General features: G+C 43.2%; 2 protein-coding genes across 2 annotated transcripts; one reads left to right on the top strand and one right to left on the bottom strand.

Annotated features, from left to right (window-relative positions):
- Positions 1 to 385: 385 nt before the first annotated feature.
- LOC136495713 (ethylene-responsive transcription factor ABR1-like) lies at positions 386 to 3,900 on the bottom strand. The gene is made up of 3 exons (XM_066491571.1): positions 3,872 to 3,900; positions 2,148 to 2,785; positions 386 to 1,510 (listed from the first exon to the last, which is right to left on the bottom strand). The coding sequence occupies exons 1-3, from the start codon at positions 3,898 to 3,900 to the stop codon at positions 810 to 812; spliced, it is 1,368 nt and encodes a 455-aa protein (XP_066347668.1). The 3' UTR covers positions 386 to 809.
- Positions 3,901 to 11,873: 7,973 nt separating this feature from the next.
- Positions 11,874 to 12,431, top strand: LOC136498437 (uncharacterized; the record flags this gene model as incomplete). The annotated part of the gene is made up of 1 exon (XM_066494371.1): positions 11,874 to 12,431. A coding segment is annotated over exon 1 (558 nt), but the record flags the coding sequence as incomplete, so codon positions are not given.
- Positions 12,432 to 23,354: the final 10,923 nt, after the last annotated feature.

The raw sequence follows: 23,354 nt of genomic DNA, 5'->3' as shown, positions 1-23,354 counted from the left end.
TATAGGGGGAACTAACTGAAAACAGACAGAGAACAAATTCGCAATGCAAACAGCAGGAAAAAAGAATGATTTCGATGAGAAAAAAGTAAAAAATCTTTAATAACAAGTAACTACTAATTGGGAATATTCCCTTTTCCCCTTAAATAAATTAGACAATTTGGATTGGTATATCGTACGTGTCTCAAAACAATGTTCCTAGCTAATTAAGTCGTCTAGTGTTCATCTATTGATGATGTGGTTCGTTTTGTACAATCCGAAATATACAAGACAGAACATACGAGAGCTTGCAATATATATTCCGACCAATATATGGACAAAGGAATAATAAATCAATCATTTGCAGAGAGAGACAGAAAAAGCATGCCATATATATTGCATCAATAAGATTCCTCTCCTCTTGCTTTGGATTAATTAGTTTGCACAGCTAAAGTAATTAATTAGTTGACACTTGAACAAATCAAAGATATGAGCAGCAGACCATTAGACAAAGGAAGAAGGTAGCAAGCTCCTCCTAGCAGCTAGCTAGCTAGCTAGTTCTCTAATCAAGTGATGAAGAAGATCCTCCAAGAAATGAACAAAAGAAGATCATTTCGAGAGAAAAAAAAAAAGAAATAAACGTGGAAATTAAAGGGCCAAGAAAATGCTAATAATGTTTGCACCAAAAATCGTCGCTGCCACTTACCCCGCCCGGCCATATTGCATGCATATTCCATTCCTCCGATCCATACAGCTACTTGATCTGATCCTCTCGCTTCGCATTGCAATCAAGTTTGCAAGTTGTTGCATGCATGCATATCCAGCTCGGTCGATCACGCGTCTTTTTTATTCCTGTGGTGCTCCCCACCGTACGGCCATGCATGACTGCCGCTGGGCGACGGCGTGGACGGCGCCGCAGCCGCAGCGGCCGACGACGACGACATTGCCGCGGCCGGCGACGATGGCGGGCCGCCGGGCCGGATGAGCGGCTGCGTGGAGAAGTCCAGTATCTGCGCCGCCGACGAGGATGACGACGGCGAGAACGAGAAGGGCAGGTTGACGCCCCGGCCGCCCATCATCATGAGCTGCTGCTGCGCCTGCTGGACCGCTGCCGCAGCCGCAGCCGCCTCGGCGGCGTGGTCACCACCGCCGCCCCGGGCGCCGCTCTGCAGCAGCTGCGCGTACTGCATGAGGTCAGGGTACGGCACGACGGTCTGGTGGCCCCGGTGGTGCGGCGGCGGTGGCATTGCTGCCAGGGTCACCGCCGCCGATGGATGCTGCAGGTGCCGGTCCGGGATGCCGCGGGTGACGAGGAAGCCGAGGTCGGTTCGGCCCTGCACGCGCTCCGGGAAGTTGAGCTTGGCCTTGGTGCCCTTGAACCGCAGCGCCGCCTCGTCGTAGGCGATGGCGGCGTCCTCCGCCGTGTCGAAGGTGCCCAGCCACACCCGCGCCGCCTTCTTGGGGTCCCGGATCTCCGCGGCCCACTTGCCCCACGGCCGCTGTCTCACCCCTCGGTAGTGCCGCCTGCTCCGACCTGCACACAAAACATGCTTAGTTTAGTAATCTGCAATCACAAAACACATGGCCATCCTCAATTAACTACTACTACTTGGTCTTGCCCTGGACACACACAAGTTTTATGAAATCATCGTGAGAGTACGTTGCGTCACAGCTACAAAACATGCTTAGTTTAGTAATCCGCAATCACAAAACACATGGCCATCCTCAATTAACTACTACTACTTGGTCTTGGCCTGGACACATACAAGTTTTATCAAATCATCGTGAGAGTACGTTGCGTCACAGCTAACGTATTCGTACGCATAAAATACTCTTCCTTGGCAAGATAATTCAGCATAGTTATTTGCGTGCATGATCCTGGCCTGTTCGTGTGCTTTCTCGAGAGTTCATTGTTAATGTGAAATTAACCCACGGATTATTACCAGCTAGTACTAGAAAGCACGTAGAGCTGCTGGTAATTTACTGGCTGGATCGAGATGGACGTGTCACTGATTTGGACGGTGCGAAGCTTCCAAACGGCGCAATCGAGCGGAGACCGTGCGCGTACCATGCTTTCGCAATGGAGCGCGCGCGCACAGGACAACAAGGAGGAATGCTAGCTTGCTTGGATCGACCGATGAGAGGACGGACGGATGGCTACGTGCGCGTACCTTGCTCCTCCTCGGCGGCGGCGACGTGGCCGCCCAGATGGTGGTGTGCAGCCGCTTGCGGATGATGGCCGGGGGCGCCGGCGCCGGCGCCGGCGGCGTACAAGGTCGCCGCCTGCTGCTGCGACGGGAGCTGCTGGTCAGGCGAGGCGCGGATGACGTGGGCTAGCGCGGAGGCCACGACCGAGGCGTCGTGGTCGGCGCGCGCCGAGTAGTAGTACTGCGCGTACGCCTCCGGCGACGGGCCACCGACGGCGGAAGACGACGACCCTCCGCCGCCGCTAAAGGTGGCTCCTTGCAGCTGTGAGACGTCGACGTGATGCGGCTCCTCAGCCTGATCCAGCTGCTCGTGCTTTGGCGGCGGCGGGCCCGGGGGCAGCTCCTCCTCCTCTTCCTCGTCGGCGGGTAGGGGCCTCTTGTCATGCCTCCGAATTGGATCCACCTTAGTCAGCTGCTGGTCGATCTGCCTCCACCTCCGGTGGGTAGAGCTGGACCGATCGGTCCGGGCATGCGTCGGAGAGAGCTGAAGATTTGGACTTTGGACGGAGGCTCGCGCTCGGCTCGGTGTCGCAGTGTGCAATGACGTGCCGAGCTTGCTACTGATAAGAACGCGGAGAGGAGAGATGCGAAGAATCCCTTCTCTTTATCTCTATTATTTATTTACTACTACGCTGGCTAGTCAGAGAAGGAGAAAAGAGGAAAATAAAACCTTTTGCACTTAGTTCCTATTTTATATATACATATATATTTGGTCCTGTGAACTTATTAGTTCCGAAAGGATGAAAAGAAAAAGCTGTCTTGTAACTTGGGGCTTTGTCTAGGAGGATCGCTTTATTAGCGGAAAAGACAAGATAGTGGCGCCTCCATCCCCTCGGGGCAGGCCAAATTCACCTCGTGAGTGTTGTCAAAAAAGATATTCACCTAGCGAGTAGTAGTAAGTAGTATGTTTGCCGCCCCTACTAGTCCTTGCTGTCACTATTTAGAGCCATTTAAATAAAATCGTTCACGGTATCTTTATATTTTAGGAAAAAGTCTATTTTGATCCTCCAATTATGACTGTAGTTTATTTCTAGCCCTCTAACTTGAAAATCAGACACGCACATTCTCTTAACTCTCTAAATCAGTTAAAATTGGCCCTCGCGCCGACGCGACGGCGGTTTCCGCCCAGTCAACCCGCCACGACCACGGTTTCGGCCCATTCTCCTCGTCTCGCGGCCCAAGTACTCCCGCACTCTCCTCTCACTCTCGTTCCTTTCTCAACCCCAAACCCTAACTCCCGACGGCGGCGACGGCGACGGTGATGGTGGAGGGTGCTGGTGCGGGTGCGGCGTAGGTGCTCCAACGCTGAGGGTGCCAGGGGTGCAGATCTACATCAGATGCGGGCTAGGTGGTCCCCGTGCTACGCCAAAGGCCAGGTTGTTGTTCTTTAGTTTGAATCAAAGCCTTTTTTATGAAATGGAAGTTTCTTTTTAGGGATCAGATGGTTGAAGTCATTTTTACCATTAGCCGGCGTGGTATATGATTAGTTTAGGAATTCCATTTATTTAAGCAGACTTCGTGTGTTGTGTAACTGTGTAATTGTTTATGCGGTTGCAAGTGTGATGTTAATTATCTTCCTGTTGCATGTAATGTAGGATATTTTATGCGCCATGGACCCTCTGGATACTCTTCCTATTCGGTTTCATTATGGCGGAGAATTCTTGAGAAGAGAAAATAATGTGTATTACTTGGGAGGACAAGTGGAGGTGTCATACATTGACCGTGATAAAGTCTCTCTCCCTGAGGTTATGGGGCACCTTAATGATCATTGCACTGTTGAAGAAAGAGCATTGTTGCACTGGCTTGTTCCTGGAAGGCAGCTTTCTAATGGCCTACGTGTTCTGATGGATGATCAGGCTTGCATTGAAATGGCAAACAACACTAAGGAAGAAGATGTAGCAGAGATATATGTTGAAGGACATGCAGTTGATGATGAAGAGGAAGAGGATGACGAGGACAACAACTTTGAAGATGAGATTGAAGGTGAGCAAGAAGAACATGATGATAGTGAGTTTGAAGGTGGATATGAGGAACTAACAGATCCAGGTGAAGATGTCTTGATTGCTCATAATAAGAATGAAAGTAGGGAAGATGTAGAGAAATAGATCAAATTTGTAAGGGAGTGGTACATCCCTAGCAAGATGGACAAGGGGAAGCAGGTGGTTGATGACCAAGGGAGTCAGCCAGTTGCTAGTCAACAAAATATTTCAAGTGTTTTGAATGACAAAGAGAATTTAGAGGACAACGGTGATAGTGAGTTTTTGCCTGGAGATGACAATTCATCTGAGGAAGATGAAGAAGTTGTACAGATTCAAAAGAAGTTCAAGGAATTCAAGAAGAGCATGAAGAGTGGACAAATAGCAAATCTAGATGATGTCATCTTGGATAGGCCAAATTATGGGCCAACCACGTTTGAGCTTGATGATGATGCAAATGACACCCCATATGCTAACAGCAGTGCAGAGGATGAGTCAGAGGAGGAAGCAAGTGAGGGGCACTTAGAGACCAATCACAACTATTACCCAAGGTGAAGAAGCAATCAGTGAAGAAGCGCACACAACCAAGCCAACTGCTGCTTCTCAAAGACCGTGCTGATCCCTAAGAGCATGTATTGCCATATTGTGATGTTAACTTGCATTGTACTGCCAGACTTTCAAGGCTTTCAGGTTGTTGAACTTGTAATATAATGCCAGACTTTTAAGGCATTTGTGATGTCCTTCACCTGTAATGTAATGTAATGCCAGACTTCTAGGTTGTAATGTTCAGTCATTTCTATCACTCCTTGGTTGCCTTTGAGGCTATAAGTTCTTCTATAGTTCAGCAAGCATTGGCAATTCGAAGCTATGCAAAGTTGAATTGAATTGAAAAGGGCAAGCATGTAGAAGCATGACAGCATGAGATGATGAGCAACCAAAACCTGAAAGCCTTATCTTGGAATTCATAATTGATTCAAAGATAGCAAAATACATCTTCAATTCAATACATCTTCCATACTTCTACACCACAAACTAACAAGCATCCAACTACTACCATTGTCTTCCATCACAACTAAAAAAGCAAGAAACATCTACTTCCTAAAAAGTACAGCAAGCACTAAAATCACACAAGCCACCAATACAAACTTCAACAAACCTAGTTCCTTCTCTACCATCCTGCATTTCAACTGAACATCTTCTGTTCTAGCTGTTTGCACCGTTGCTACCACATCATATGTGCCTGCAAATCATGTTCCACCATGACTCTTTCTTGCTTCCTTGATGCTTCTACATCAACGAATGTTGCTGTCGGTGCAAAAACATGTTGATGCGCCGAGCACACAGCAAGCCAGAAGGATCTACTTGATGGAGCAAGGCCAAAGATCCACTTGGCTTCAACGTAGGGCTATACAATCCTATGAATTCCTTCTGGGGCATGCCAGTCAATTTGACCTGTAATTGACAAGGAGAGAAAGCTTATCAGTAATTTAAGGATTATCATCAACTTTCATCTTTCGAGGTATATCAAATTTGAGCCTTCCTTGCTGAATAGCCCTCTGTATATGTTGCCAAAAAACTCTACACTCATTAGTAGAATGAGAAGTGGCATTATGAAATTTGTAGAACTTTTTATTCTTCAACTGATCAGGGGGCAACATAACATGATTGTCTGACAACTTGATCTATCCCTTCTAAAGTAACAAATTAAAGAGCTTGTCTGATTTTATGACATTGAAATCATAGCTCTCTTCAACTCCTCTTCTCCAAGGATTTGGCACTATTACTATCTTCTTACCCCAATTCCATTTAGCTATGGCAACCTCTTCTTCTTCATAGTCTTCGTAGCCGTCATCAACTGAATATGAATTATATGTTTTGGCAATTGCGGCACTTTTCTGGAATCGGGTATCTCTATACATATTCTGGAATTGGCTATTGAGCGCCGCCACTCGTTGAGCCAACTAACCTAAATTGTCAAACTCTTGCCCAAGCAGCTTCTCTCTTCATGTTGGCAACATTCCTTGAATGGCCAAAGCAGCTAGCTGATCATTAGTCAAGTTCAATGAGAAGCACAAATTTCTAGTCTCTCAGAACCTTTAAAGAAATTTGGTGCCCGATTCATTAGTTCTCTGCCTTATAGTCATGAAATCGGTAATTTTCTTTTCTCCTGTCCCAGTGTAAAAATATGTATAAAACTTCTTCTCTAGGTCAGCCCAATTGGCAATAGAGTTAACTGGTAGCGATAAAAACCAAGTGAAGGCTGGTCCTGACAGGAACAAGGAGAAGAAATGAACTCAATGGGCCTCTTCAATAGATGCTTCGCCCAGCTATGTAAGATACATACTGATATGTTTTATTGTGCTTGTGCTATCTTGGCTAGTGAACTTAGTAAACTCTAGGAGCCTGCAATTTATAGGAAGAGCGACCAAATCATACCACTCTGGATATGGGCGTTTGTACGAGAAGGTCTGCCTCTTTGGCTTCAAATCGAACTGATTCTTCATCATCTCGGTCACTCTGAGCAACAACTCATCAGCATTTGAATTTGGATTTCTCTACAATTGCTAACCCATCTGTGGATTAAAATTTCGGGTACCTTAATACCCCGGATTTGGCATCATGTGAAGGGTATTGTAATCTACGCCATAATGATATCCATGTGGAATCTCTATCTACTGGGTCCTTTGCTGGTTTGCTGCTTGAAGTCTCTGGTTGTAGATGGTAGGATCTGTATCTCTATGAATTCTTTGAACTGATGGCTCTATTTTTTGACCCGACAACGGTATTTGGCTTGATATGCCAAAATTAACCATCTGGTTCTAACCTTGCCCCATCAGCTATTGCACATGATGCACTGATGATCTAGGATTATACTGTATCTGATTAGCAGTAGCACCTTGAACTTGCTCAGATGAACTCTAAACTGTCTGGACATCATCATTACCAGCTGGTGCTGCTTCTTGATGGCTAGTACCAGCTTGATTAGTCCCCTGAGTCGACGGATATGGAATAATATAGTAAACCAGTCTGACCTGATCAATTGGACATCCATGAAACACCTCTTTCATGGTGTTGTGGAATGTGTTTAAGAAGACTATATTATGGTTGAATATAGCATCATTAACAGATTTGTTTACAGCTTCTACGAAGAAACACCTATCTTCAGCTTTGTCCGTATTCGACTGTCCATGCAACAGAACTCTTGGTAGTGAATATTTCTAAATAACTTTATTGTCATATGTCTTGGTATAGGATAACAAACACTTGTTCTAAAATTCTTCTATAGCTTTGCTAATGACATTTTTATCTTCATCAGGTAGGTCTTCATAAGGTACCATAAGGATGTCATTATTGTTGTAAGCCGCCATGATGATTATGGTGTCCCATTGGGCGTGCCAGAACGTGTGTCTGCACAAAAACGTGTCGATGCGCCGAGCACACGGCAAGCCAGAAGGATCTACTTGATGGAGCAAGACCGGAGATCCGCTTGGCTTCAACGCAGGGCTAAACGATCCTACGAATTCCTCCCAGGGCGTGCCAGTCAATTTGACCTACAATTGACAAGGAGAGAAAGTTTATCAGTAATTTAAGGTGGAACATGCCAGTCTTTGCCCAGATTGTTCCAAGTGTGCCACTTCAGGAGCAGCCAGACTGGAAAAATCGACTGAACGGCCGATACGTGAAGAAATTGATTATTTATAGACTGTGAAGCTCGTGGATCATGATTGATTTTATGTTGATAGGTACCATACACGCAGATTTAAGTAAAATCATTAGCTAAGTAGGTATTACCAGTATAAAGCATTGAGCCGATGAATCTACCAAGAAAGGATATAACGTACGAACAAATCTATTGTTTAGTATAAATGGATCTACAAATACTCTGAATCTAATCTGCTATCATCAATAGTGAGGTTCGACCGGATCAATGGCAGCTATGATGATACTAACAAACCAAAACCAAAGAGTCCATAAAACCATCTATACATTGATAGGCTTTCCAAAAGACATGCTATATATGTGAAAGCTCAAACGGATCAGCTGAAATAGCCGATTCAGGTGGAAAAAGGACTACGGCATGTGAACAATCGACTATTTAACATGGACAAATCTATGAGCTCATAAGACTTAACCTACTATCTCTAACAGTAGGGTTCGACCGGATCGATGGCAACCATGATAAAGACAACAAATCAAACCTTTAAAGCAAACAGATCTATTCACATTCAACAAAATCATGGAAGCACATTATAGGCGTTAAGGCATATGCAATCGACTATTTAGCCAATGCAGGCATAGCAAACAGTTAAGGTCACGCCTGATAAAGAACAAATCAACCAACTAGCATCCTCCGATCTAAAGTGCCATCAGTGGGGATCGACCAGATCGTTGCAGCCATAACAACGAACTATAGACCAGATTTAACCAGCCAACAAACCTCCTCAAGATTGGACATGCCTTAACCATGTACTATGCACGATCAAGATCGAAATAGAACAGCTAATGAAACATAACCCATCGCTCAAAGTAAGAAACATTGTATTGTAACAAAGCAAACGACGGACTAAAAGGATGTAAGGCCGATTGATGAGGACATCAACACCAACGATACATCCACGCCGACACGAGTACCAGTTTCTGGTCCTATTACTCGCGCCCGTGCTCGTCACATTAATCATCAAGTAAGTTCACTCTTGAGTTCCTATCCATCATATTTAGACCATGGAGACGCGTGCACTCTTGTTTTTGTTAGGAACCAGGGAGAGGACCGAAAGGGACAAGGATTCGCGGAGGCTGAATTCGGACTCCAGGACAGCTCCAAATTGTGATAGTCACCATGGTCACATACGGACTCGGATTGGGGCATTCAAGTACTTCATGGAATCCTTATGAAGTCTATTTTCATATGGATCTGGAATCAAGTCCATATCTGTTTTGAGGTGGCCACAATGACTGAATTACTACTGAGAGCTTGTCTGTCCAAAGGTGATGCGTCACCTTAGTTTGGTCCAATGGGCCGTGTATCAAGTTGGGTCCATTAGGGACGCGTCCTAGGGTTGGAGAACGACCCCAACACCCCCTTGGGTGTCCTTCCACCTTCATATACTCCTTAGCCGCCACCAAGAATAGTCGGGTTTTGTTTAGATCAAGTTTAGCTCTCGCTACTTGCTTGTAAGCGCGCGTGCTGGATCAGTCGCCCGTCTTCTTATCTTCGGAACCCCACCTTAATTGAGATTGAGTTTGAAACTTTCATCTACATCTAGTAATTCAGTACTTGCTATACTTGTTCTTGCTAGTTCTTCGATTGCTTGCAGGACGAGTGCCCTAGTGGTCGGGTGATGCGCTCCACAAGATCACGGCAGCCATTGGAGGTGGTGTATCGGTTGCTAAGGCGTAGCTTGGAAGGCTATAGTCGGCCCATGAATGTCGTCTCCACCCATCAATCGAGTTATCCTAGGCCTCTCATCGAAAGATCGGAAATAAACCCTAGCGGGTTCATATCAGTTGGTTATCAGAGCAAGGTTTATCGGTGAGAGTCTTCCAATCCTTCGTTGTTCAAATTTTTCCTATAGTCTAGAAAAGCCAAAAAAATATAGTAGATTAGTTTTACCGTGATCCTATAAACCCTTTGAGCCTTTGCTAGCACTGCTTAGTTAGGGCTTGTTGAGTCGTCGGCTACATCGGTTGTGTCGAGTTGCTAGTCTTAGTTTTTGTCCTTTAGAGTTTCGAGTTCTTGTCACGTTCTAGTCACAGCCGTGTGCTAACATATAAACCTTCTGTTGGCTGAATCCGAATACATCCTTGTGTTCAAGACCGAGTAGGAATCTAAGTTGGAGACCGAATCCCACGTGGTGTTGAGTTCGAGTTGGAATCGGTTTTTAGTCTGAATTGACAGCTACCTGGCTGCTATTGTGAGTCTGAATCTGAGTACATCTTTGTGCAGCAGTAGTCCTACTTATACTCAAACACTCCACGTCCTGCATATATGTTTTGGCTCGGTTTTTTTTCTAGAGAGAGAGAGAGAGAGAATACCCCATTCCTTCAAAAAAAGTTTGTGTGGTGTGTGACTCCTGTGAAGTCTTTTTTGTTTATATAATCAGTTTTGAGGATCCCCAAAAAAAGAAAAAAAAGAAAAAAGAAAAAAAAAGAAAAAAAATAGGGGAAAAAAGGAAAAAGGGGGTTGTTCGTTGTGCTTCTCCATTGTTTTCGGTGGTGTGTTGTGACCTCTTTTGTGCCTAGGCTCGCGTCTCTAGCATGGTCTAGGCTAGGACCAGCACAGTACCACCGTTGAACGATTATTCAGCTTGCTTTTGTGACTAACATGGTGCTAGTACTTCCTTGCTTCAGCCCATTTATAGCTCCACATATTTCGACTATAGCTTGACAGGTGTTGTTGTTGCGGCACCGATACACTTCATTCCACGGTTGCAGACTTGTTGGTTGCCGTTCCCTCCTGTTGAGCAAGGTAAGAATTGGTAAGAGCTTTTGTAACAGGTTGAGAGTGAGCGCCTTGCAGTAGCTACATCCTAATAGCTGTAGGGCTTTTATTTCTTCACCTGTTTTCTTGTTGCCCTTGTCTTTTAAACCATGTTAGGATCAGAGGATGTTAACAAGAGGCCACAATCTCCTCGCACCAAGGGCATCATTCAACATTTTACAAGGCAAGTGCAGGTGCATACAGAAGGACTTGATCAAGATTTACAGGTGACCAATGACAAGATTGGGCAACTAGAGGCCACCCAACTTGCCTCCACCACCAAGCTTACAGGATTTGGAGGCATCTGTTGCCCATATGGATAGAAGCCTTGCTGCTCTTCTGAAGCATTTTGATGACTTCCACACGAAAGACAAAGAGCAGCATAATGAAGACAACAAGGACGAAGGGCGATTCAAAGATAATTATGATGATGATTATACTGCTAATACTGAACATGATGCTCATGACACTCATGACCGGCGTCGCCTATGCCATAATCATAGAGGTATGGGTGGTCACCGCTGACGTGAGGTACCCAATAATAATGATGCTTTCAGTAAGATAAAATTTAAGATACCTCCTTTTGATGGTAAATATGATCCTGATACATACATTACTTGGGAAATTGCCGTTGATCAAAAGTTTGCATGTCATGAATTTCTTGAGAATACACGTGTTAGGGCTGCTACTAGTGAGTTTACTGATTTTGCTACTGTTTGGTGGATAGAACATGGCAAGAAAAATCCTAATAACATACCACAAACTTGGAATGCTTTGAAATGAATCGTGAGGGCCAAATTTGTTCCTTCTTACTATGCACGTGATTTGTTAAATAAATTGCAACAACTGAGATAGGGTGCTAAAAGTGTAGAAGAATATTATCAAGAATTGCAAATGGGTATGTTGCGTTGTAATTTAGATGAGGATGAGGAACCTGCTATGGCAAGATTTTTGGGTGGGTTAAATCATGAAATCCGGGACATCCTTGATTATAAAGAATAGACTAACGTAACCCGTTTGTTTCATCTTGCTTGTAAAGCTGAAAGGAAAGTGCAAGGGCGACGTGCCAGTGCCAAGAATAATATTTCTATAGGGAAAGCTAATTCATGGCAGCCCCGCATGACTACTACTCCAACCACACGTGCTCCTATGCCAACATCCAGCGACAAACCTCGTGCTACTTCCGCAAGTTCAGTGGAGAAGACGACCCAGAAGCCTACTGCGAGTGCTTCATCCATGGCATCTACAGGTAGAACAAGAGATGTTCAGTGTCACCGGTGCAAGGGATATGGACATGTGATGCGTGACTGTCCAAGCAAGCATGTTATGGTCATCAAAGATGATGGTGAGTATTCCTCTGCTAGTGATTTTGATGAAGATACACTTGCTTTGCTTGCTGCTGACCATGTAGGAAGTGAGGAACAACCAGAAGAGCAGATTGGAGCAGAGGATGCAGATCATTATGAGAGCCTCATTGTGCAGTGTGTGCTTAGCGCACAAATGGAGAAGGCGGAGCAAAATCAACGGCATACACTGTTCCAAACAAAGTGTGTCATTAAAGAGCGTTCGTGCCGTTTGATAATTGATGGAGGTAGCTGCAACAACTTAGCTAGCAGCGATATGGTAGAGAAGCTTGCACTTACAACCAAACCACACCCACATCCATATCACATTCAATGGCTCAACAATAGTGGTAAGGTTAAGGTAATGAGATTGGTACGAATTCATTTTGCTATTGGATCATATCATGATGTTGTTGAGTGTGATGTTGTGCCTATGGAAGCTTGTCATATTCTGCTAGGTAGACCATGGCAATTTGATACAGATTGTATGCATCATGGTAGATCAAATATGTATTCTCTCATACACCATGATAAGAAAATTGTTTTGCTTCCTATGTCTCCTGAAGCTATTGTGCCTGATGATGTTGCTAAAGCTAAGAAAACTAAATCTGAGATCGATAAAAATGTCAAATCTGTTAGTAGTAACAAAGATGAGATAAGATTGAAAGGACATTGCTTGCTTGCTACTAAATCTGATATTAATGAATTGGTTGATTCCACTTCTGTTGCCTATGCTTTGGTATGCAAGGGTGCTTTGATTTCAGTTCACGATATGCAGCATTCTTTGCCCCCTGCTGTTGCTAACATTTTGCAGGAGTTTTCGGATGTTTTTCCAAGTGAGATACTAGCGGGGCTGCCTCCAATACGAGGGATTGAGCACCAAATTGATCTTATTCCTGGTGCATCTTTGCCAAACCGTGCGCCATACAGGACTAATCCAGAAGAAATGAAGGAAATTCAACGACTAGTGCAAGAACTACTCGACAAAGGTTATGTGCGTGAGTCCCTTAGTCCTTGTGCTGTTCCTGTCATTTTAGTGCCTAAGAAAGATGGAACATGGCGTATGTGTGTTGATTGTAGAGCTATTAATAATATCACCATTCGATATCGACACCCTATTCCACGATTAGATAATATGCTTGATGAACTGAGTGGTGCTAATGTGTTTTCCAAAGTTGATTTGTGAAGTGGGTACCACCAGATTCGTATGAAATTGGGAGATGAATGGAAAACTGCTTTCAAAACTAAATTTGGTTTATATAAGTGGTTAGTCATACCTTTTGGGTTAACTAATGCACCTAGTACCTTCATAAGGTTAATGAACGAGGTTCTGCGTGCTTTCATTGGAAAATTTGTTGTAGTCTACTTTGATGATATATTGATTTACAGCAAATCTATGGATGAACATCTTGATCACTTATGTGCTGTTTTTAATGCTTTACGAGATGCACGTTTATTTGGTAACCATGAGAAGTGCACCTTTTGCACCGATCGAGTGTCTTTTCTTAGCTATGTTGTGACTCCATAGGGAATTGAGGTTGATCAAGCCAAGGTAGAAGCTATATAGGGATGGCCTATACCAAAGACTATCACACAAGTGCAGAGTTTCCTAGGACTTGCTGGTTTCTATCACCGATTTGTGAAGGACTTCAGTACCATTGCTGCACCTTTGAATGAGCTTACAAAGAAGGGAGTGCCTTTTAGTTGGGGCAAAGTACAAGAGAACTCCTTCAATATGCTAAAAGATAAGTTGACACATGCACCTCTCCTCCAACTTCCTAATTTTAATAAGACTTTTGAGCTTGAATGTGATGCTAGTGGAATTGGACTGGGTGGTGTTTTGTTACAAGAAGGCAAACCTGTTGCGTATTTTAGTGAAAAATTGAGCGGGCCTGTTCTAAATTATTCTATATATGATAAGGAATTGTATACTCTTGTTCACACATTAGAAACATGGCAACATTACTTGTGGCCCAAAGAGTTTGTTATTCATTCTGATCATGAGTCTTTGAAGCATATTAGTAGTCAAGGGAAATTGAACCGTAGACATACTAAGTGGGTTGAATTTATTGAATCTTTTCCTTATGTTATTAAGCACAAGAAAGGGAAAGAGAATATTATTGCTGATGCTTTGTCTAGGAGATATACCTTGCTGAATCAACTTGATTACAAAATCTTTGGATTAGAAACAATTAAGGGCCAATACGTTAATGATGCTGATTTTAAAGATGTGTTGCTGCATTGTAAAGATGGGAAAGGTTGGAACAAATTCATCTTTAGTGATGGGTTTGTGTTTAGAGCTAACAAGCTATGCATTCCAGCTAGCTCCGTTCGTTTGTTGTTGCTGCAGGAAGCGCATGGAGGTGGCTTGATGGGGCATTTTGGAGCTAAGAAAACGGAGGACATACTTGCTAGTCATTTCTTTTGGCCAAAGATGAGAAGAGATGTGAAGAGGTTTGTTGCTCGTTGCACGACATGTCAAAAGGCTAAGTCACGGTTAAATCCACACGGTTTGTATTTGCCTCTACCTGTTCCTAGTGCCCCTTGGGAAGATATTTCTATGGATTTTGTGTTGGGTTTGCCAAGGACTAGGAAGGGACGTAATAATGTGTTTGTGGTTGTTGATAGATTTTCTAAGATGGCACATTTCATACCCTATCATAAAACGGATGATGCTACTCATATTGCTGATTTGTTCTTTCGAGAAATTGTTCGTTTGCATGGTGTGCCCAACACAATTGTTTCTGATCGTGATGCTAAATTTCTTAGTCATTTTTGGAAGACTTTATGGGGAAAACTGGGGACTAAGCTTTTGTTTTCTACTACATGTCATCCCCAAACTGATGGTCAAACTGAAGTTGTCAATAGAACTTTGTCTACTATGTTAAGGGCTGTTTTAAAGAAGAACATTAAGATGTGGGAAGATTGTTTGCCTCATATTGAATTTGCTTATAATTGTTCGCTGCATTCTACTACAAAGATGTGCCCATTTTAGATTATCTATGGTCAAACTAATAATTGGGAGTAAGACTCTGCTCACCACATTCTTCATCATCGATGGAAAAGATTCATACAGTTTACACCTTGGTTGTGATTGGATTCATGCAAACTGTTGTGTGCCATCAACCATGCATCAATGTTTGATTCAATGGCATGGAGATGATGTCGAGCTGGTTCGCGTTGATGAATCTGTGAGTATCGCAACAGCTGATCTAGTATTTTGGGAGCTAGAAGACTTTGAGTGTTTTTCTAGTAAGTTATGGGAAGGAGGCTTCATTAAGATCAGTAATGAAGGCCAATAGCCAATCCAAGCAGTCGGCTCTAAGAGTTTGTTTTGATGGATAATCATGGCTTCGCGTCGGTCGTTGGATTAAGGGAAATAAATATTGGTCCTGGAGATAGGCTTAGACCGACGTATGAGAATGATAAGTCAAATCCTAAGTGCAAGTCAGAGTTAGTAGATTTATTGAAGAAATTTAAGGATTGTTTTGCTTGGCCTAGATTAATCAATTGTTTAAATTTTGAAGAGTTCTGATCCAACCTATCAGGAAGCGATCAGTGGAAAATGATTGAAGGAGTATTATCTCAACGTTTAAGATCGATGCTCGATAGCTAATAGGTTCAGTCATCAGCTCTAATAGCCGATACCAGAAGGGTATCGCCTCTAGTTCAAAAATAAACCTAAAGATATAAAAGCCGATACAATATATATCGCCTATAGAGCAAAAGTGAAAACAAAGACAATCATGACATATACAAGGACATTGCACTAAGACATGGTCATGGAAGAGTAAAATATTTCATTCATTAGTTTTCCCTAAATACAAACTAATCGAAGACCTTGTTCACCACATCCTGAGCAGATGTGATGTTCACAATGGCCTCCGCTGCAATGACAAACTCTTCGATCAAATCCTCATGCTCCTCGGGGCCATCACCCATCGGGAAGCCAGTCTCCATGGTGTGGAGCTCGTGCCCAGTCTAAACCTGCGCTGTGGCTAGCGCCACCAATGTGCCATGATGGACGCCATGGAGGGCGATCTCCTGAACGCGGGTTGGAACGTCATGGAGGCGAGAGTTGATGAGGGGGCCCTAAGCATTGATGACGTCCATGGCCTTATTTGCCGCCAGTTGGAGGGACTCCAATTGCACTGTTAGGGCTGGTGATCACAAAAATAGGAGAGCTATCAATATAAAGACATTGAAAATCAGAATAAGAGCATTCCTGGAATTCATTTTACCTGCCACCATGGCATCAGACTCGGCCAGCCACGCCCGAGCAGTGCTAGCCTCTTCTTTAGCAGTGTGAAGGGCAATTTGAAAAAAACCCAAGGTGGACCTCAAGCTAGCCACTCTTAGAGGAAACGCCAGGCGTCATCACCGTTGTATGAATCAGAGGAATCTGACAACAAAGCCAGCGTAGAAGATGCAACGTCAGAAGGCTCGCTAGCCTTGGGAAGAGGACAAAAACTGTCATTCAAAATGAACCTATAGACAAGTCAGAATAGTGCATCATCATGAACAGAAGATGTCGATCTCACCTCATGCGTCGAAGGTGCTGGTTCACCGGCATATTCTCCTCTGGAATCTCCTCCGCCACACGCTTATTGTGGTTGTCCTCATCGGCCATGAAGTTGATTGGATCTATAAGAGAGGAAGGAGAGAGGTTGCAAGGGTAGATGTGTTCGAGGCCGGAGCCCTCGACTGATATTTGAAGCCACGGAGCGAGGAGGTGGACGCATCGAGACATGCAAAAGGCAACCGTAATTAATAGAAGGTGAAGCGCCATCTCACTAATGTTCAAGAGAATACAGTGCTGGGTGACTAAGGATAGAAGATCGAGGGGTTCTCTTAATAAAGGCCATGCTTTCTGACTTAATCGGATTAAGATTAGAAGTCTAGAATCAGCTATTTTCAAATTGGCTCTTTAGCCAAAAACAAGAAGTACAATGAGGCGACATAAAGTATGGTTGTCATTGATTCTACACAAGACACACGTTGATATACAAATTACAAGTCTAGAACATCTTGGATTACTTTCAATACTTCTAGCCGGATCACATCAACTTCTACGATTTGTTGCTTGTCTTCTTTGGCTGATCCAGGAATGTTCTCGAGGCTACTATGGATCACTCTACCTTCTCTGACTTTGGCTAGCAGTTCCTGTTTCTTTTGCTTGATAGCATCGGGTATTTGAGCCAGGTTGGACTTATGATGATTGATGACAGCCTTCATGTTCTCTAGCTCCTTCTCAAGTTCTGCACGCTTAATTTCCAGTCGGGACAACTTTGGATCGATCCTGAGGGAGGAGTTCTTCAAATCAAAAATCAGTTGTGTCAGCTCTTTAGCCTCTTACCTGTTGGAGTTCCCCTTGGCCAATAAAGTTTCATGGGTTGACAGGTTCCTCTGAGCCTTTTTCACCTTTGGGGCTTGATCTTCAATAATGGATAAAGGTGACAAGACTCTAGAAAGAACTAGGAATGGATTATCCTTAATAGCCAAGAAGACTCTTTGCATTAAATCAGTATCTTGGACCAAATTGGCTATATTCTTCTCAAACATTGGCAGTACATCCCTTAGCTAATTTCTAGACTCTTCTGAAAAGCTTCCTTGGAAGAGGCGGCTGATGAGTTGATTTCATCTTTATCTAGATACTCCTCAAGATTGAAAGAGTAGCTCAAAGCTAGGAGATCGAGTGCCTATATATAAGAAAATCTTAATTAGGAGGTTTGGATCAGTTTATGACAAAATGAATGGTGAAGTGGATATAGTACCTTTTCGGTGGCAGCCTCTATTTGAAGAGAAGGGGCAGCTGATGTCTAGCTGAATCTACTTCGAACTTTCAACATTGGTATCTACAAGTATCAAGGAAAATTTTTAGTTCATAATCATTATAGAAGGATAAAAGGGATATATGAATTTCTTACCATCAATTGTATGCTGAACTAGGGAATTGGCAGTATGAGTGTCAACAACAGGATCATTCTCAACATCAACATGATCATTGTTAATAGGTGGACTGCTAGACTCCTGCTGTTGCATGGGCATTTCCTCAGAGAGTATCTGGCGTGATAAATGATCAGATGAAGGGTGAAAATTGAATAAAAATCAAGAATTCAAAGAAAGTACCTTGGCAACATCAAGAGATGAAATGGAAGGACTTACATCTTCTGCTGTCTTGGAAGCATCAGTTATTTAAACCAAAATCGGCTCCTTTTGAGGATCGACTAATGAAGGTCCAGTTGATGCTGAACTAAATGCCTAGGACAACAGCTCTGCACCCAGAACCAATTGGGATGCAATGGTTGACAACTATGAAGAAAGGGGATCAGAAGTTGAACATCATTTTAAGAAAGAGATGAATTGTTTACCTAAGCAGCTGATGGTCTCGTTCTGCGGAGTCTTTTCCCAGTAATGGCTTTCTGGGTTGCCCCTTGAACTGCCTTGCGCTTTGAAGATTGATACGTCATGATCATGGCGGCAGCATGAGTTTTCATCAACTTCTTCAATGGAGGTGCAACTGTTCCTATTCTTGAAACTGGACATGGTGGCTGATAATCTATAGGATGTCCCTTCCTGTCCAAGCTTGGAGGATCAAATTTGGTGCCCTGAAAGGGTCTGTTAGAACAGTTGGCCACATAATTCATTAAATAATTTTCTAAAGAAAGAAATGGTCAGTTACCACTCTATCAGAAGCAAACTCCCCATCCAGAGCTATGCACATGGGATGGACCAACCCACAGAAAAGATGGGAGTGCCATTCTTGCCACTAGGTCAAAAAGAGTGGAAGAGAAGCTAACTCTGGTCCAGTCATGCAAGCAAAGGGAAGGGAGGTCTGATCCCAACTGAAAGACTCTGGAGGCTTCCATCACTTCACTGATACTTTCTCGTGGCTTCAGTGTGTTCTTGAAGAACAGTTGAGGGGGAAGTTGACCAAAACCAAACTGACGGGCTACAAAAGACAGATTGTAAAACTCATAAGTTAGAAGGTTGCTCAGAAGAAAGGAACCTATAGCCATTTTGCCATGGCCATGACAAAATTTAGCTAGGAGGATGCAAGTTTTGATAAAGGAATTGAAGATTGTAGCTACCATTTTGTCTGAACAGCCTGATTCAAATCAAAATTTGAATGGGAGGACTAGCTCATTATTCTCATCCTCATCATAGGGTAGCCAAGTCAAGGTGTCTACATGAAATCCACTATAAAACTTTTTAAAGAGATGGCCAACATTGACATCAATTGTTATGGCCAATGCAGCCTCACCATAGCTCATGCACTGACGGGTTCTTCCTTCTTCGCCTTTATATTCCTCATCAAAGTTGGAGGAAAGAAAGCTTAGGTTTCTGAGATCAGGCCTTACAATCTTGTGCATATACAGGTTCAGCCATAGCTGTATCAACCACCAAGGGCCACTAATAGTATGCACTGGTTCATTCTTCAGCAATTGGGCAGCTACCTGATGCATCTGATAATAAGCAGCTCCTAACAGATACTTTCCAATGGGGATATCCTTGCCCACTGCCAGATGCTCTACCATAAGTTTGTGATTGTAAGTTGGGCCACAAGATGACCCATAGAAGATGAATCTTTCTAGCCACATATCTAGAAAGGCCACGTATTCTCTTTCACTAACAGCTGATACGTCTTCAATATGGTTTAGAATATAGCTTGTCCATCCTGTGTAGTCTGATATCTTGGCTAATTTTTTGGAACCAGCACTTAAGTAGTCATAAGGTTGCATTGATCTAGTTATTCTAAGGCTAGTCAACATGTAAACATTGGCTAGAGTGATGGTCATTGGGCCATGATAAAAAATGAAAGAGTTTAGGGTATGGGACCAGAAGTAGGAGGCAGAGATCAGGAGTGAATCATTCCTCTCCATTCTAGATAACGAGAGTGTCAAACATTGATTCAAATCATAAACCTCCCAATCTCCAGTTTTTTTCTCAGATACCCTGTGAAACCAGTCTCTCCATCCCTTAGGCATTTTGGGCCAATTTCTGAAAGGAGTTTTGGTGCTCCAGGAGGATGAATCCACTACATATTGTTTGAAGGGGATTTGGTTGGTTTCTTAACGGATAAAATCAGATGGATCAGGATCACCCATAGGCCCAAGAAAATAGACATTGGGAACGATGGCTGATGGAATCAAGATTTCGTACCTCATTTCCTAGAAATCGAATGAAATAAATTTGAGGAGAAAGGAAATATAGGGTAGCGACCGATGCTTTGAGAATGGGAACTTGAAAACATACCTTAGGGACATGGTCACTGGTCGCCATTGCAGCTGAAGCAGATTTGAATCTAAGGAGGACCGCTTGAATATAATTCGATAGGGTAGAGGGTTTGCTAGGGTTAAGACTTTGGCAATGGTGGCATCGGCTGTTAAGATTTGCTCGAGAAACAAGGGGAAGCAAAAAGGCCGAGTGAGTTGGAAAAGATACTATTGGGATATTATATAAGACTCGGGCCGAAGTCAGGAGTCACGTGTATGTTTTGGAATAAAATGGTTGCGGCATGGTAAATAGATAAATAGGAATTTTGGAATAAAATCATTTTTATCCCAAAATTGGGGGCATGTGTTTACACCAAAATTTGGGAAGAAGAACGCGGGAACTCGAAGCTTCCAAAATTGTGCCGATCAAGGACTCGATTGCATGAGGATCTATATCAGCAGATTCAGAGGAGACACTAGAATCAGCTATCTTTGAATAACGTCAGTAGATAACGATAATGGGCTACGGTTGGCATCGGGAAATACATATCGGACTCTACAAAAAGGGAAAGATTAGGGTTCAAATTATCTTAAGTTAGGAATGTTCTCTTTTATACCAAAGATTGTAATGAGTCGTACTTGAGTAGGATTCATGTTTAGGCTTCGGGTATAAATATTGGACCCCGGCTATTGAAAAAGAACATCCAATCAATCAAATATAATTTACCTTTTTTTAGCTCCGGCCAACCCTTAGGAGTAGAAGTAGAGTAGATCTCAGCGAGTTCTTCAGCAAGCAGTGCTGCATTGGTCCGGCCGACCTCCGATTTGTCTGTAAGTACCGTCATGGTTTATACTTTGGTTTATACGGCTGCATCGATCCGGTCGACCTCCACTGCGAACTTTAGTATAAGCTAGTTATCGACTCTTGTCTAGTTCAAGTACGACCGCATCGATCCGGTCGACCTCGACAGCTCGAACTAGACTAAGGTCAAGTTATCAGCTCTATCTAAGGGTGGCATCCTTTGGGTAGATTCATTAAATTACCGATCTTGCTGATGTTTTTATTGTTATTAGTTTGCAGCAACATCAATCCGCCCAGTCAAGATCAAATTAGATCAGCCTTGTATCCTTTTAGTCCATCGTTCGCTTTATTACAACACGATGCTTCTTACTCTGAGCGACGGGTTACGTTTCATCTGGGGTTCTACTTCGATCTTGATCATGCATAGTACATGATTAAGGTGCATGTAATCTTGAGGAGGTTTGTTTTCTAGTTAAATCTAATTTATAGTTCCCCATTATGGCTGTAACGATCTAGTCGATCCCCACTAATGACACTATAGATTGGAGGATGCTAGTTAGTAGATCTGTTCCTGATTAGGCGTGACCTTAGCTTTTTGCTATGCCTACATCGGCTAAATAGCTTATCACCTATACTTTAATGCCTAAAGTGTGTGTCCATGAATCTGTTAAGTGTGAATAGAACTATGTACTTGAAGGGTTTGATTTGTTGTCTTTATCACGGCTACATCGATCCGGTCGAACCCCACTGTTAGAGATAGTAGGTTAAGTCTGATGAGTCCATAGGTTTGTCCATGTGAAATAGTCGATTGCTCACACGTTTTAGTCCCATTTTACCTAAATCGGCTATTTTAGCCGATTCATCTGAGCCTTCACGTATAGCATGTCTTTCGGAAAGCCTATTAAAGTATAGATGGTTTTATGGATTCTTCAGTTTTAGTTTGTTATTATCATCATAGCTACCGTCGATCTGGTCGAACCTCACTATTGATGGTAACAGATTAGATTCAGAGCATTTGTAGGTCCATTGGTATTAGATAGTTGATTTGTTTGCATGCTATATCTTTTCTTGGTTAGATTCATCAGCTCAACAATTCATACTGGTAATATCCACCTAGCTGATGATCACATTTACATCTGTGGCCATTGTACTTATCAACATAAAACTAATCACGATCCATAAGCTTTACTGTCCGTAATAGCCGATTTCTGTGCGTATCGGCTATTGAGTCGATTTTCCCGTTTGGCTGCTCCTGAAGCGGCACACTTGGAACGGTCTAGGCAAAGACCGGCATGTTCCACCTTAAATTACTGATAAACTTTCTCTCCTTGTCAATTGCAGGGTCAAATTGACTGGCATGTCTCAGGAGAAATTCGCAAGATCAGTTACCCCTGCGTTGAAGCCAATCGGATCTCTAGCTCCATCAAGCAGATCCTTCCAGCTTGCCGTGTGTCGACGCATTTTCATGCCGACACAGCTGCCACTTGATCGGACGTGCAGGTCCTCTTGAGGCCAGCGTCCGGTCACTCACAGTGACACTTTCTCACCTCCGTTTCTTCACCGAGTTGATCTACAACAACTCCAACCACTTCTTCTTTGTAAATGTGCTAACACCACCAAGTGATCACCACCTTGTGCACGTGTGTTAGCTTTTCACAAATATTTTTCCAAAGGATTAGCACTCTTTTCTCAACGCCACTCGATCCTAACACATATGCAAAGTTAGATCATTCAAGTGGCACTAGATGACCGATATGTAAACAAGTTTGCTCCTCTTAATAGTACGGCCATCTATCCTAAACCTGGTCATCAACTTCTCTACACACCTATGACCAGTGAAATGAAATGCCCTAGGTTATACCTTTGCCTTGCGCATTCTATTTCATCTCCTTTGATGTCAATGCAACACATGCACCAACCAATCACCAAATGATATGATCCACTTCATATCATCACGTGACCGTCTTGGTTCATCGATCTTGACATCATTTGCTCTTCACCGTTGCTTCAGTCCATCAGTGCCAAGTCATCACTTAACTTGCCCTTCACACTTGCAACCGTTCCGTCAAGCCAAGTCTTGTCTTGATCTTCTCCACCTTAGTCACATGAGTCAATGTCATGTCTCATATGCAATGAGCTCGTCATCACATGTGTGAGCATTTCAACAAATCCAAGCCATCTTCACTGTCATGGCATTAGTTGCTCACACAAGTACCTATCTACTAATCACCTATGTATCTCATATTAAACACAATTAGTCCACCTAACGTTGTCACTCAATTACCAAAACCAAACAAGGATCTTTCAATCTCCTCCTTTTTGGTAATTGATGACAACTCTACAAAGATATGGAAAT

The sequence above is a fragment of the Miscanthus floridulus genome, chromosome 12, assembly GCF_019320115.1.
Source record: "Miscanthus floridulus cultivar M001 chromosome 12, ASM1932011v1, whole genome shotgun sequence".
In the NCBI taxonomy this organism is placed as follows: domain Eukaryota; kingdom Viridiplantae; phylum Streptophyta; class Magnoliopsida; order Poales; family Poaceae; genus Miscanthus; species Miscanthus floridulus.
Note: the sequence above shows the minus strand (reverse complement) of the source record. Positions and strands in the feature narration are given on the sequence as shown.

Bases quoted from the DNA above. Each gene is read 5' to 3' on its own strand.
- LOC136495713 (XM_066491571.1), bottom strand. From the start codon at position 3,900: ATGTATGACACCTCCACTTGTCCTCCCAA. The intron at 2,786-3,871 runs GTAATACACATT...ATAGAGATAAAG, and splicing joins ACCTCCACTTGTCCTCCCAA to AGAAGGGATTCTTCGCATCT. The intron at 1,511-2,147 runs GTACGCGCACGT...TTTTGTGTGCAG, and splicing joins CGCCGCCGAGGAGGAGCAAG to GTCGGAGCAGGCGGCACTAC.